Here is a 17,015-nt window from a genome sequence, read left to right on the forward strand (position 1 = left end):
TGGAGTAAGGAAACTTGCCCAAGGTTTCACCTTGCCTGGAATTGAACCCAGGTCTCTCGCTTGCAAGAAGAGTGCTCTAACACTGAGCTACAGGATACTTGACAGCAATTCCCCATGAAGATCTTTGAGATTTTCCACATTGTCGGCCGAATATCAAATGCAACGAATATCATTATTATCTGTATTTCTACCACTTCATTTTATTTCCATTCCAAATCATGGCTACAATGTCACGTACAACATTTCCAACCCCATACATAGAAATTTTGACAATAAATTGCTGAATGCTGATAAACCTGTATAGGTATTTTGTCAAGAAAGCTTACTCTTAATTCATAACAGTGCTCGAGTCAGAACTGTCATAAGTATGAGTACAAATAAAACATTTGCAAATCTTTGTATTCCAGTCCATCAAATCCAAAAATAGCAACTGAAAACTCTTGATAAAAATAGGCAAAAGTGATTTGATTTTTTTTATCAAATTGAAATTTAAACATGGTTGTAAGTTTAATTGCAAGTCAGTTGGCAGTTAACAGGAAATTAGTCACTGACCAGGTGTTAGGTGACCATTTGAAACTGGTTCTGTCTGGGGGTGTTATAAAAAGGTGATACTTGCAAGAACTTACCAGAGAATGGAGTGAGAACAGAGTGAGGACTTCAAGAACAGAAATTTGGTAAGAGTAGCAATTTGGTGAAGTGGAGGAAGGAGGTGCTAAGTCAATTAACTGTAAATTCAATTGTTGTTGTTTGTAAAATGTGCTAACAACCTGCTTGCTGGACTTCCCAACTCTTCCCTCCACAAACTACAGATTATTCAGAACTATTCAGCTTGTGTTCTCTCCCACACTAAGCTTTGTGACCTGATCACCACTTTGAGTTCAAGATCTTTGTCCTTACCTTTCAAGGACTCCACGGTCTGACTCCATGGTGTGGCTCCACCCTACCTCTGGGACCTATTAAAACTTCACCAACTTGTCTGCTCCTTCCGCTGTGCAGGGACTGGCCTGCTCCATGTTTCCCACCCACTATCCTTGGTTGGGCTTTCAGCCACTCTACCTCAAACCCTTCCTTGCCTTCTTCAAGGCTCATTTCAAGACCGTGCCTTTGTCATCTTCTCTCCTATGGCAATAGTGTTTACCAGTGTTCTGGTTAACAATATCCCAGATTTTAAAAAAAATGTTTGTTAACTCCATGGCTCTTTGTGAAATACTACTATGTAAAATTGGCTGTTGGTTTACCTAGAAATACATGATCACTACACTTTACAGTGTGAATCCTCTGAATAGCTTTGAGACATTTTGATGATATGATAATGAGCTGCACTCAATGGAAGGATTATTACTATCCTATAATGCAGGAAACTGGACTTGCTGAATATGTTAAATAATGCTGTTACCAAATTATCACTACCAAAATGTCATTGCGTGTACTGTTCAAACCAACTCTTGAGTCATGGGTTTCAGCGCACTACTTGCCTTCGCCATTCAGCCCACTCAACTGCAGTTTCATTGCGATTTTTGAAATAAAATGAGAGGTTTATTACCAACAATAAATTAATTCTCATCTCCAAGTCCCTGAATGTCCTCAGTAAAGTTAATCATTAACTTGAAGTAAATGCATTTCTAAAATATCTTACTTTAATACACAGCAATTAGATGCAATGCTTTAAATAGCTTATCATTATTGGTTATAAAAATAAAGAATACTGCAATTGTTAAAGGTCATTTATAGTTGGTTTGGGAAATGTTTGCTAATAGATTCCTAGCAATACTTACAGTAGAAAAATTCTATCTAGCCAAATAAATCCCAATAAATATTTATCATAAGAATGAGATCTTGGAGCAAATATTGCAATCCTGCTATCGCTCGAGACAGATTTCCTGCACCTTTGGTAACTGTTTAACAAAAACAGAGCTCTGAAAATGCCACACATTACAAATTCAGTTATTCCCATAAGAGCAGCATAGATTTCTCTCATGATGAAGATGTCTTTGATGAATATGTCTCTCTTCTAATTTCTTATCCAAAGGGTGTTCTAAGGTTTAGATTTGGCTTGAATTTGTATGCATTTGGGTCAGTTTTCTGCTAATGACAGCCCAGCCAGTCTGGCTCATTGACAGAATTTGGAAGGGCAGACCAGTCATTGGGGCAGGGTCTCTTCCCATTCAGCTCCTATTAACCTTGCAAGCCAAAGTCTTAACGAATTTGATATTCCTAGCTGGACAAGCAATGGGAAACCTTTAGCTGTTCAGCTAAAACCATATAGTTTGTCACTCCAGCAGTACACCAACACACACTCTGGGCCCCCATCCCTTGGCACCTAAGACTAAGGTGACAACCGGCACCTAAGACTTTCTGGAATTAGATGAGCAGAACACATCCCTTTGGAGAGAGAGTGCAAATTCAGCTGCCAGTTCAGAGACAGTTGAAAGATGGGAAAGGACAGAAGAGAACAATATGAGCAGCTTGGAGAAGTAGGGAGGTACTAGAGTATGAAGTGATTTGTTGGTGAGTTTGAGGATCTTGAAATAGATCTGTTCTACAACATGGAGCCAATAGAACCTGGCAAGGATTGGGGTGATGGAAGTGCAAAGTTTGGTATGGGTGAGGATACAGGTGGAGGAGTTTGAATCCTTTAAATTTTGTGAAAGGTACAGTTGGAAATACTGGCGAGGAGGACATTCGTGAAATTTAGGCAGGAGGTGACAAAAGTGTGGATGAGAGTTTCAGCTGCGTGAGTGTAAAGTATGGTAGTAGATGGGCACTGTGACGGAGGTGCAAGAAACCAGTCCTGGTCAAGGACCTGATGTGACACCAGGGGATCAAACCTAATACTTGGATTGTGCACAGGTTCAGTGAGCTGTCAGTAAGATTCAATGAAACAAATGGTTTCCTCCTGTGTTGTGATTTGTACAGAAACAATTTTGCTTTTCTTAGCTCAGGAGGTTATTAAAATTAAATATCAATCTCCAGTGCTCCTTGTTAAACCAGTTCAGTTTTGTTTTCTTGTCCATGTGAGTACACTCCATCCTTATTTCTCCTTCCCTTGTCTCCTAATTTCAAGTGCTTCCCACTTCAATGAAGCGTCCCATTGCTAAATAGCAATCTCGGCTGTTCATGCCTTTCCTTCACTAATGGGAATACGTCTCTCTCTGAGCCCACGGTCCTAAGCAGATCCACTTAGCGGAATGGCAGAGGCTGCACTGTCAATTGTATTTCTTTCGTTTCCTCCTCCCATCCCCAAGATTAAGTGCTCTGTCACTGTGGGTGGGGTGTTTCATCTTACAGCCTAGGTAAAAATCAATAGAGGATTCAACAGCCAGGCTTGAACATCAGCAAATGCTGGGATTTGACTTGGGGCTATCTGAATGGAAACCCAGCCATGGCTTACTAGAATTACTGGGGCTGCCAGCCCACAGCCGGTTTTTAACTCCAGCAGCTTCACAACCAGAACTCAGTCCAATAGTCAATGACCTTTCAGTTTATCCAGAGCTCTAATTAGGATCCACTTGTCTTTCAGCCCTTTGAGGATTGCCAGGGGTGGTTCTGTACAACACTGAGCAATAATACAAGATTCAAATTTGTCTCTGTATGGAGGAAGCTTAGTGTTGGCTAATGCCTACAGGTACCAATACATTTCTTTTCTCAGTCACTACTGAGCCTGGCTTATCTAAATGTGCTCGTAATCAAACCTATAAGAATTTGGCTGTTTTCCTAGCATTTGTCTTCAAGCAAATGCTAGGTCAACTTCTTCACACCTCTCCCTCCACTCCCTCCTCGAGCCCCTGCAGACTAGTTTTCGCCCTCTTCACAGCACAGAGACAGCACTAGTCAAAGTCACAATTGATATTCGATTTGTGACCAGAGCTCCCTCGGCCTACTCATTTTCCTGATCTCTCTGCTGCATTCGAAACCTTCGACCACGCCATCCTCCTCCACCTCCTCTCCTCCCTCATCCACCTTAGAAGGACCGGACTTGCATGGTTCAAATCCTACTTAACCAACCGCCTCCATTTCATATCAGCAAATGGTTTCTGCTCCTGCCACCACCTGGGCACCTGTGGGGTACCCCAGGGCTCCATCCTTGGCCCTCTCTTTTCCTTATTTATATGCTCCCTCTGAGCAATTTCATCCGCAGACACAGAGTAAACTTCCACATGTATGCTGATGACACAAATCAACTTTTCCTCCTCCAGTACCAACTTCAGGTCCATCAATGTTCTATCGGCTTGTCTGGCAGACATCAGGGCCTGGATGAGTGTAAACTTCCTGCAGCTGAATATGGACAAAATGGAAGCCATACTCCTTGGCTCCCATTAACACCTTATAATAATAATAATCCTTGCATTTGATATAGCGCCTTTCACGTCGGGAGGATGTCCCAAAGCGCTTCACAGAACACACTGTAAAATGAATTGACTGTATATTTGTAGGCGAACGCGGCAGCCAATTGCGCACAGCAATGTCCCACAAACAGTCGTAGATTGAAAATGACCAATTTATTATTGTTTTTGGTTTTGGAGGGATTATTATTAGGCGTGTGGAGTAAGGAAACTTGCCCAAGGTTTTGCCCTGCCTGGAATTGAACTCTGGTCTCTCGCTTGCAAAGCGAGTGCTCTAACCACTGAGATACAGGACTCCACCTTCACTCCCCCAGATCTAAACTCCTCAATCTCTTTGGGCTCTCCCTCAGATTCACCGAACCAGTGCACAATCTAGGCATGCTGTTTGACCCCCAGCTGTTCTTCCTCCCCCACATCCGGTCCCTGACCAGGACCCCCTTCTTCCACCTCCACCACATTGCCCACCTCTGACTAAATCTTAACCCAATTGCAACCGAAACCCTTGTGCATGCGTTTGTCACCTCCCGTTTGGATTACTCCATCACACTTCTCGTCTGTCTCCCCAGACACCGTCTCCCCAAACTCTGGAACACTCTCTCTCAATCCCTCTGCCTTGCCCGCGCTCTCCCTTTATCAAATCCAACCTGAAAACCTTTCTCTTCAACAGTGATTATAGCCACCTCTCCCCCCACCCCGGCTCGGAGGAATCAGGCTCCGCCACTGTTAAGTGCTCTGAGACGCTACACTGCGTGGAAGGCACCATATAAGTGCATTGATGTTGTTGTTGTTGAAGGCAGCTTCCTATGGAATAGACCTCTACATGTGAGATCCATTTGTCCTCCAAATGTTAGACCATTGCAAGAAAACGAGACCCAAACCATAGACTCCCCTTGACCTGTACCGAATACTTTCCGGAATTAGGTAAGGAAGAGAGTGTGCATTCCACTCCAACAGTTTATCTCTGGGATTTCCACATGTAGGTGCGATACATGGAATTCTCAGCTTGGTTTGGATACTCTTTGACATGCTGATGGGTTTCTGTATGTGTCAGATTAGCTTTTTGGTCAGCTTAGCTGATCAAAAAAGGGGGGAAAAAAATTATAGCCAAACAAAGGCAAATATATTTTACTGAATTCTGAGAGTATTTTAAGTGGTTATTATCATCATCATAATATATGGTGTGGGTGGCTCCTCTGCTGGACAGGAATGGTATTTTGGCTAACCTCAGACACCACTCAAGAAGGTGAAAATGGCCATCCCTGATGTGTCTGGCTTAACCAGCTTCCACTATATTTTAAAGCATACAATTTCAATAAAAATACATTTTTAACTTCTCTGATGGTTCAGCAATGTACTTAGTGTGTAGCTGTGCCTTGGAGACTATGATGGCCCCAGATTTAATCCTGGGCCTACACAGAGTTATGTGATCAGCGCTGGAGAGATGAGATGCATGTTAGATGCATACTCTCAGTGTGCACTTGTGAGAATAGGTTCCAGCAGCGATGTGTTGTGAGTCTGTTTGTTAAATTCTGAAAACGGTATGAAGTTGCTGCTTACTTTACAGACTGATATTAAGGGTTTCAGGACCGAACAGACCAGTCTTGTAATAATAATAATAATATTCCTGGCATTTGATATAGCTCTTTTCACTTCTTCTAGACGTCTCAAAGTGTTTCATACAATATACTTTAAAGTGAATTAACCGTATATTTGTGGGCAAAATGCTGCAACCAATTGCGCACAGCAGTGACCCACAAACAGTCGTGGATTGAAAATGACCAATTTATTATCGTTTTTTTGGGAGGGATTATTATTAGCAGCAGCATAGGCAATGGCACATTCTGTTGATTACCAGAAACACTATCTGCTGTCCTGCTAATTCTGATTACTTGTAGATTGCTAATTTATCTGATTGCTATTTATGACACGATGCTCACTGTAAGTTATTTAGCGAAGAAGCACTTTTGGTTGTGCTTTGTTGACTGATAATTAATTTGCATCACATTTTAATCAGTTATAACTTTTTTCCCAAAAAAAGACAGCACTTCTTTCTCCTGGGCAACGTTGAAGAACATAAGAATTTAAAATGCATCATCCTGTCCACGTGTCCCTGTGATTACATCTCTCTGATTCAATTTTCATTTCAATGTTTGAATGTTATTTGAGTAAATGTTATTGGACTGAAAATCCAACTGAGCGCGAGCTGGTTTGAAATTGACAGGCAAGACCTTTCAAAAAGAAGAATTGACTCTTTATCCTTTATTGTTATCTTAACTTTTCCAGTCGTGTCTGATTACATGAAACCGTTTGACTCGGCCTAGTTCAGTTGGTAGCATTTTTCCTCTGATTCAGAAGACTGTGCGTTCGAGCCCCAAGTTGTGGCTTTGAACTTGTACAGTCTGGGCTGACACTCCAATGCAGTGCTGGGGGTCGGAAGGAGATTCCGTCCTTTGGATTAGGTCTCATCTGCTTGTTCAGGTGGACGTTTAAGATCCTTTGGCTCTATTCAAAAAGAGAAGGGAGTTTTTCCTGGTGTCCTGACCAACAATTCCCCCAAATAAAATTATTTATTTACTTCATAGTCGTTTGTGGAACATTGATGTGCACAAATGAGCTATCACGGTCAACTACAAAAGACATGGTCTTTTACAGTACATCCTGTGCAGTGCTTTGAGACATCCTCCTGACATCCTCCTGATATGTTTAATGTAGGAATTATTTATTTATTATATTCNAAAAAAATGATCTGTTGGACTAGATTTTGTTAGGAGCAGTTTATGCCACACTTCTATAGCAATTGAATGCATGAACCTACACTTGGTGCCAATCACATGCAGTAATACAAAAGCAATTCATGCTGGAGCCTCAGAACACGTGGACATGATCCACTTTGGTGTAGATGCAGCCTGATCCAATTCATTCAGATAAATGGTATAGGCATTATGTCCCTCAGCAAAATCTTGAATCTCAGGCTGGGGTGAATGTGGAGGCAAGGAATGCCAGAGAGTGGCTTGAAAAAAAATTAAAAGTATAAAAACGTAAGTTATGAATCATCTTAAAATTGCTAAGAATTGCACCCTCCCATAATTTTAACAAAAAGAATAATAGCACTAAATCGCTTCAGAAAAAGTGAGGGAGAAATTATTCTCCTGAAGTATGCTGGTTACCCCAGTTTCGCCTCAAATGGGTTGTTAAGGACAGAATATAAAATGATTTATTTAAAGTCCATCACATGCCACATTTTATCCCTCCCCATATTCTGATATATTACACGCTGTATTTCTTTGCTCCCTAAGATTAATTGTCCCCTCAACAATGCACCATTGTCTGAGTTTTGTTACTCCTATTTCAGCTCATTTCACATTAGCTCATCATTGTTCCATTATCAATTTGGTTGGATTAGTATAATGTTACTATTTAATGGCAAGAACTCAGTTTTCTCTCAGGACAGATATTCCTGTGGATCCTAAGAGAAATACAAAGTTACATTTGTATAGTGCCTGTCACGTCACGAGGATATCCCAAGGCGCTGATTGTTTGAAAATGTACACATTCTGTGGTATGATAGACCAATTCTTGAAAGGCTTAGCATTCCTTAAAACTCCTTTGCGAGTGCAAGGAGGAGGCTTCACTGTCCACAAATAGCAAGTGACAAATTGCAGCTCTTTTTCTCTTAACTGCTCCCTTAGAACGATTCTAGCTTTGCCAGTCTGTGGTGAAAACAGTTTCAATTATTGCCATAACATTAATAATGTTTCCTCTCATACCCCTGTAGATACGGCCAGAAGAGATGAAAGAGAATAGTTTCTGGGCAAACACAAACGAGGAGAAGTTTGAAAATCCCGAACTTTTCACCAGGCTTTCTCGCATTTTCTCTTTGCAGACGAGGGGTAAGGACCTTGTATCAGCCATTGTGTTAATATGTGCAGGTTGCTTTCCATTCCTTTAATGTGTTCTGACTGATTGCTTTGTCCTCTAGTCTTTCAAATAAAGTGGCAGAGAGGGGTGGTAGTTTGGCATGTAAATAAAGGAATGGAGGCACCGATTAACATTCATTTGGTCTGTTCAGGTATGGGGCTACCATAAAATTTGCAGCAAAACTTCAACATAGTTTGGCTCTGGATCCCAGTGTTCTTAACGGAGATCAGAATCAATGGACATTCATGGGTCTGACCTTTTCTTATTGTTAAAACAGCAATCGTTGAGGCTGCTTTGAAACCGTGTCTAAAAGTGAGTAAACTACAGGGATATGGGGAAAAGGCAGGTAATCAGGACTGAAATAATTGCTTTTTAAAAGAGCCAGGACAAACACGATGAGGCAAATGGCCTCCTGTGCAGTAAATTTCTCTAGTTCTAATCATTATCACTTACTCTCATCTCCTGAACAACATGTAATACATACAATATCAAAAAAAGTTAATATACTGCAGGAAGTTCACTCGGAGTTTGTTCAAAATCTTCTGCCCACTTTACAATTAATGTTGCTTCTGTTTCTTTTGAACCTTTTTCCTTTTTTACACTACTTGCGCATAAAGATAGACATCTACCTGTAGTGACTAAGACCTTTGTGGTGGTGTGGGTTTTCAAAGCCACTCTTTCTAAAGCAATGTGTTTTTCTGTGATCAGTGTTATCTTGCAAAATGATTTATAGCATTTGTGGTTGACTGGAGCTGCTGGTACGGACAGCAATCTTTTTATAGACTTTGAAATAAGTAAACTTCAGGCTCTGAGTGGACCGTCACAATGTTTTTTTAAATTGAGAAACCTTGGTTATGAACAAGGGATCACATTACAGTACACACCCCACCTTGGCTCTCATTCCCAGCTTGGGTACCCAGCCAACAACTACAATATTACATTTGTATAGCACCCTTCACATCGGGAGGACGTCCCAAGGCACTGGACAGTTAGTGTTTCGGACCCGAGCTGGTGGGTCAGGATTGAAGAGGCTGAAGGGCAGGGGGGGGAATCAGGGTGATCGAAAGCGCAGTTGAAGAGGAGGGTCTTGAGATAAGTCTTGAAGGAGGCAAGGGAGAGGCCGTCGTGGGGGTCCTGCGGAATGGAGTGCCAGAGGGTAGGGTCAGAGTGGCAGAAGGCCGCCCGTCAATGTGGGGCAGTCGAGGCGAGAACATGAAACAAGTGGTTTAGGATGGCCTCCTGACATGAAAGGCGCTATATAAATGTACATTTGAATTGTAACAGCAGGGTTGAACCAAAATGGAAGAGGAAATGAGGTTGAGACAAAGTCCAAACTCGTTATTATGTGGTTGTTCTTAAAATGAGACCCCGTGTTAGAGCAGGGTGTTTTATAGAGCTGCCTCTGGCAACTACTTCAGGGTTTGCTGCTTGTATCACTGAACCTGCTGTGCTTGTGTGTTGAGCAAGGCATCCAAATGAGCCCACCCTATCCTATTCCCCTTCTTCTTTTCCTTTCTCCTTCATCGTGCACTATGCTTTATCCAAACCGATAGCTTTTTGAGGAGCACTAAATGGAACTCGACTGTGTTGCTGGATGGGGTCAATCTTCAGTTTGTAACTGAAGATCGGCCCCGGCCTTCAACTTGCCTACTCCCTCCGTTCAGTGGGTTCCGGACTGCTCCATGTCTCCCGCCCAACCTGCCCTACCATCGGTGGCCGGGCTTTCAGCCTCTCTGCCCCCACGGTCTGGAACTCCATCCCACAATCCCTTCACCTCGCTTCCTCCCTTGCCTCCTTCAAGGCCGGTCTCAAGACCCTCATTTTCGATCGTGCCTTCGGTTGGCCTCCCACCTCTCTGCCTTCCCTAACCCCTACACCACCCCTCCTCCATGCTCGGGTCCCGCCCCTGACTTGGGCATCCTCCCGACGTGAAAGGCCCTCTATAAATGTAATTTTGTTGTTGTTGTAACTTTATTGATTGAAGGAGGGAGGAAGTGCTGCGAGTGCACTTACATGCATACACACACAAATACACACAATACGTGCAAAAGGTTGGGGTGAAGACTGCAATGTCTTGGTGCTATTTTAGTAGACACAATAGTTGACAAAGGGATTAGTCATGTGAATTATTGACTGCTCTGTGGGTGTGCTAGTTCCGGCCACTTCCCAAAGCCATTCACTGTACTTGAGCCCGAAAGCCTGCGACGTTGGTGATTGGACTATTGTTTGATGGATCACAGCATTGGACTGCAGGTTAGAGGGATACTGTCTGAGCACAAAAATACAGTAGGAATAGTATCTTGCAAACTGGCATTCAAATTTATTTACATGGAGGCCTGTGTACTCTGATCACCTGTATGTGGACTCAACGTGTCCTTGGATGTATTCAGAATGTGATCTTGGGAAATTTGGTGCCACGAAACTAGTTGCTTTTCAATGGGAGTTGCTGCCTGTTGCTTCATCTCTCCACCTCTCCCTCTTCCATAAATTGCTTCAGTTGTTTGTCAATTCATGGATATCATTGAGATGGAGTATAGAGATTGTCAAACTCGAGAGGAATGTGTGCAGCCAAGGAATCTATGACGACTCAATGTGTCTACGTTTATAAAGATTTGTTTGCCAGCGTATGGAATTGCAAGCGCTCCTGAATGCTACCCCGCGTGAATGGCGCTCTATAAATGCAAGTTGTTGTTGTGTATACATCCTCCTCTACTCGCATCCCAGACTTTGTTAGCGTCAGCAGCAGTAACCATATGAATCCATTACACCACAAAATTGTTACCTCCCTGTTACTCTCCCCCTTCATCCTCCACCAATTTAAATTAAAATGTTTAGTTAAATTTTCCTTGCACGCTGAGGAAATTTAATTTTGCCTGTAAAATCACAGAGCATTATACATATATGTCTGGTATTCTCATCCCTGATGTCCAGTTCAGTATAAATGTTTTAAAGATTAAAATGCAGATGATGTACAATTGACTAGATTTTGAATATACTTTACCAAAGGGGGTGAATAATAATCATACTAGTAATAATCCTTACATTTGGTATAGTCACTTCACAAAGCACTTCACAGGATGTTCTGTAACTTGCAGTGACTGTGGTTTTTGGGCAAACTCATTGGTCACAGTTGAAACTAATTGCTGCAGAAAGAATCATTTTGTGCTTACAAGGTTGTTGTTGAGTAAAATTTGCGGGAGTCTTAAATCATTCCTTGTGTTAAATGAGGAATAACTGATGACTAGCAATAGGTGGAACAGTCTCTCCAGTGAAGTGGAATCACCCTCTTCCAGATTGCCCAACTCTTGGTGTTTTGAATTTCACATTTTTAAAAAAAGTGCAATGTTTAGTCACTGGCAATGTTTAGTAACTTAACTGTTCTTGATTGTTCAATATACTTTATCAGAATAAAGAGAGACATTTGCACTGCCCAGGTCAGAATTAAGTTTTGAGCGATCATTGAGCTGAGATCTGCAAAGGAGTGCTCTACCTACTGGTAGATATCGATGTTCCTTATTTAACCCAAGAAACACTTGCAAATGACCTCAAGTTTTACCCTAATGTGAGAAATACAATTGCAAAACTACATTGGGGTCTGCACATGGCTATTAGTGTTTGACATCAACATGCTTTTCCTCTTGTCAGCAGGGCACAAAGTACCTCCAAACTCCCATGCAAGCCAACAGAAGGCATTCATGAGCCTTTTGCCCTTCTTTTATTACCTTCTCCCTTCCCTATTGCAGTCACTTCATTATTAATAATAATGGTTGGCCAGGACCAGGGGAAACCCGCTGCTTTTATCAAATAGTACCATGAGATTTTTAGGGTCTACTTGAACAAGCAGACTGGACCGAATCCAATCAATGGAATCTCCAACAATGAAAGAAATCCTCAACAGTAGACACATAACTGCAGGTATCTGCCTCAATCTTCCGCATCCTGATACAAACCTAATGGTTCCACATCCTCAAGGCTAGACAAGCTTGAAAAATGGCTTCAAACTGCAGAGAATTGGTACTAAATGAACAAAATTTTTTTTTGATTTTTTTAAACCAATAATCTATCAAGGCTCATTCTTCTGTTAGTACACTTGAGATACATTATTCAAACATGAGATTATAAGTGCTCTACAAACTGTCTCCTGTGAAGTACAATGTGTGGGAATTTGCAGTCTACAAGTGACGTCTAATGTATCTTTCAAACATACCATGTCATTGATTTACTGCAGTGTCTGTAAGAGCTAAATATACATCATAAATCCCTTCAAAACTTACCTCATTTTAATCATTTGTCTCCCTTCGATTGAACAATACTAAATTCTCTCATTTATTTCTCCTAAATTTCTCCCACGCAATTTGACGTCGTCATTTCAATTCTATTAGCTTGCTTGTTCCATAAACAGACACAAGCATTGAAGAACAGCAATTTGTACTAAAACCTTTCATGTACAATGAACATCTTGAAGTGCTTAATTATGATGGAAGGTACCAAGAAGGGCGAGTTAGGAATGTTAACAAATGGCATACTAGAATTCATTTAACAATAATCCTTGCATTTGATTTTCAAAAATATCATATCGTCAAAACATTTCAACGCGCTTCAGAATTTTTTTTACTGTGAAGTGTAATATCTGTTATTTTTGCAATCAATATATTAGAAGCAGAGCTTTGAAGAATTTTTTTTTGATCTATTCAGTTTAATAAATGGAAATGTTCGGGACTCTATGTTAGACTGGGGCTGAGGTTTTAGGTCAGGGATCGCCAACCTATGGCCCACGAGCTGGAAGTGGCCCATGGGGCCCGTAAAAGAAGCAGCCCCCAAACATTTGCACAAGTCCAGGTAAAAAATCTGTCTTTGATCTGCAGTGTGTGTTAATTTTTTTTCTTGATTGAATTTTTCTTTATTTATGCCATAAATAAATATTCAATCAAGAAAATTCATTTTGTTGCACATCACTGCTGTAGCTTAACTCTTCACAAGGCCACGATTTAATAAAGAAGGCATGAGCCACAACAGAATGCAGTTTATGTTTGGTTTAGGCAATTCTTTCAGTGGTGCACATAAGGCATTTGGTATTATGATCTTATTGAGGAAGAATGTGAACTAGCAGTGTGAGAAGTTGCTATCTGAATCAATTAAGTATAAGGAAGACTTATACAGAGAGGTGGGAAGGAAGAGAGAGAGATATGCACAAAGGTTAAGAAAAAACAAACAGACGTATGACACCATTTCCTTTTCATATCTCATGCTGATTTCTATCTTGTATCTTTAATATCACTGCAGTACAATACTGTATTGTCAGTGGTATCCTCCTTCAGATGAGATGTTAAACAGAGGTCCAGCCTTCAGGTGGACATTAAAAATCTGAATACACTGATCAATTGCCTAATGGCTGTTTGTAGGATAGTGGAGCACAAATTGGCTGCATCATTTGGCTACAAATAAACAATCACTACATTTGACAATAGACATTATAAGGTGTTTTGATATTTTATGTATAAAGAATTACATAAAAAGACCTCCCTTTTCTGTTTTGTATATAAAATGGCTGCAGCCATGAAAACCTAAATATCACATGTGTTCTGTGTATTGTATCTGGTATTGGGCTCAGTTGTAGATACAGTGATAGACAGGCATGGTGAGAGAACTTTAAAAATGTTACCACTTCAAGGCTTTCACAAGAATAAAGGTATTCTAATGAATAAAGACATCCCAAAAGTGCTGGGATATTTGGAATCGTCATAGGTGAAATACTGTTTTTGATTCTGATAGCCAAAGATTTTGATCGTGTCAGCACTTATAAGCTCAATATTATTGCCAGTACTTCTGTTTACCTAGCTTCTGCTTTAAGATCTATAATCTGCTTTGTTAACACTCAAGTGCATCCTCCTGCAATTGTGTAGTAAATCAATATACCGTTGGTTATTCTCCTCCAGTTGACTCAGAAAGGCTATGTCTATTTCCCACTTGATACTCACAATGGACTGTGCCTTTGCCACCTTACTTGGCAGCACATTCTAACATTTTCAGTGCCTTGGGACATCCTCTAGACATAAATGTAATTTTTTAGTATTGTTTTTGTGTGAAATTAATTCTCCTAAGCTCTCTTTTTGCTCTTTTTAACTGTCATATGTGTGTTCTCCTGTCATTGACGCCCCTAGCAGTATAAATAGCTGCTCCCTATTCAACCTGTTAAAATCAATTTGGGGGTGAAATAGTAACATGTGCTATCGCATCATTGAAAATCGTGGTCAAATTATTATACATATTCCTCCTCTCCGTGCTCACCCCTGATTTTGGAACAATAATTTGACTCAACCGTGTCCAGAAATGCTAGCACTTGCCATTCTTGGAGCAGGCTGGGGGGGAGTGACTTTTCTGGAATACTGGTTTAACCCATTCAGAATTCAGAGTGTTCCTTGAATAAGGAATGGGTTATGTTGAGCAGTAGCACAATATTGATACCATAATCTCCTACAAAAAATATCTGGACTCAGATAGGGATATGACTCCAATTCCAAGAGCCATCCAGGCTTAAGCAAAATAAAATTACATATAATATGACCTGATAATATCCATAATTTCAGGTATTAAAAACTCAAACACCAATGAAGTTGAATTTAACTAATAAAGCTTCTGGAGCTCCAACTGGAAAGTAGCTGACGTAGAGCTTATTTCACTTTCAGAGTAAAACCCTAAAACTGCCCATGTAAAAATAGGCCACAAAGCTTTTTATTAGAATGATACAGTGAAATGTGTGACACATTGACATACTATATCTAGGAAGAAATGTCTGAACGAAAAGTCAACTGATTGAATGTCTCCATCCCTGACATTGATTCATTTCTCTGTCTATTAATATGCACACTGAGCGATGATGAGCAAGGGAAGAATAAATGAAGATTTGAATTATGATATTGGAATTAAAACATTGATGTTCCTGGTCTGTCGGATGTGGACAGCCTTCAATGAATAAGGGAAAATGTTGCTTATTAAAATAAGGTCTGCATTCAGACATACACTTGAGTGCAGTAGATTGTATTTAACATTGACTGGTGGTGCTATTGACGTACATCAGGATGGTAGTCCCAGGTTCACTAGTTCAAGTGTTTTGAAAATTTAGCAGCAATGAGGTTCATATTTGCTATTAAAAACCATCAAAAGGCCACCAAATAGATAAGGAAAAGGGAGTAATTCACAGGAGTTTTGGTTCACACAGGTAAATGGGATTGAATGACCTGCTCTTTCAAGGGGACAGTATACACAAAATACAGGGTTGAATGGTTTTCTTCTGTACTCTACAATTTTATGGTTCTACAGTGCAACAAAGCCTCAGATAGATCCCAACGTATATCAGGGGCAGCGACAAGATTGAATACTCATTGGGATTGAAGAAGAACATTGGCTCCATGAAATGAATGGTAGGCCTAAATATTGTGAAGTGTAATTTGAGAATCCTGAAGAATGGTTCTTAATTTATAGTACGATTGGAGGAAAGTACACAAATTGAACCTTCCTGTCCTATATGTTATTTTGGTGCAGCTATGCTTAAAAAAAGCATGACTTTAATTAATCTCAGTTTTTCTGCGGTGGATCTTTGTAAGATTCTGCCACTGATTTTTGTGAAAAATTAAGATTTGTTAAATCGGGCATGACTGAGACTAATTTGCTGCCTTTGACCAGTGATTTTTNAAAAAAATGAATCCGAGAAGAATTGTTCTAGATGAATTAATTATCTGTGATTCCTTGAATGCTGAAATTAAAATAGCAACATCATACAGAAATATTAATAACAGCTGCCATCAAATGGCAAATAAGTGACCCAAAGTTGTTTTACACACCTTATTGCTGCACCACCCCCAGCCAGAAGACCTCAATATGTTACTGTGCTTTAGAATGGCCTCACGAGGCATTCGTAGCAATTGTGAACCATGAGGGGGGAACAAGAGCAATTAGTTAGGCTGTTTTTTTTCCCAAAAGCCTTGCAGAACAGTAACCTTTGTCTTCTCACAGGCTTCATTGGAAGAGTAATAAAAAATAACTAAATTTTTTTGCCAGGCTCCATTGCCTCCCTGTTGCAAACAGATTGATTCCAAGATCTTGACACTTGCTTTCAAATCAGTTCACCCTGCCTCTTCGACCTGCTTGTACCCCATTCCTCTACCTGCCCACTTGGCTCAGTTGTCTTGAGTCTTCTGCATGTCTCTCGGCCCCTCTGCTCCACCATTGGCTGCTGTGTTATCAGCTGTTATGCCTTGAATCTCTGGAATGCTCTGTCTCAATCCTTGTGTCTTGCTCCCTTTATGCCAATCTTCAGATCATACCTGAAGACTTTCCTCTTCGACCATGCCTTTGGTTTCCTCCCCTCTCCAGCTCGGTGTCATTGCGGAAGTGCTACGAGAAGTTAAACGCGTAAATACTTGTTTATTTTTAATGTTGCTGCTATTGTTCTGCAAGGTTTCTCCCTGACTGGGTTTCAGAGAGTATCTGTATAATAGCAGGTGTTGAATGCTGGAAAGGAGCTCATGATAAAGTAGGTTTTGTGTAATCTGTGGAGGAAGTGATGGAGCACAGAGGGAGAGATTTCCAGGGGTTAGGACCTCGATCTAAAATCTTGGCCATCGATGGTTGTATGCATAGTGCGGAGGATGCACTTCAAACCTAAGTTAACCAATCTGTCAATCTAACTTGAAGGGGTAAGGTGGTCTTTGCTCTCTGCATTTATAGAAGCGGTTAAGTGTATTAAATTGATCT

General features: G+C 40.7%; 1 protein-coding gene across 1 annotated transcript in view; it reads left to right on the plus strand.

Moving 5' to 3' along the window:
- Positions 1–17,015, plus strand: part of LOC103181334 (protein diaphanous homolog 1-like) — a 924,060-nt gene that overhangs the window by 244,425 nt on the left and 662,620 nt on the right. Inside the window, exon 13 of the mRNA XM_042340721.1 lies at positions 8,119–8,233. Coding sequence (XP_042196655.1) covers positions 8,119–8,233 — 115 coding nt within the window. The remainder of the gene's footprint in view (positions 1–8,118; positions 8,234–17,015) is intronic.

The sequence above is a fragment of the Callorhinchus milii genome, unplaced genomic scaffold (genome assembly GCF_018977255.1).
Source record: "Callorhinchus milii isolate IMCB2004 unplaced genomic scaffold, IMCB_Cmil_1.0 Scaffold1, whole genome shotgun sequence".
In the NCBI taxonomy this organism is placed as follows: Eukaryota; Metazoa; Chordata; class Chondrichthyes; order Chimaeriformes; family Callorhinchidae; genus Callorhinchus; species Callorhinchus milii.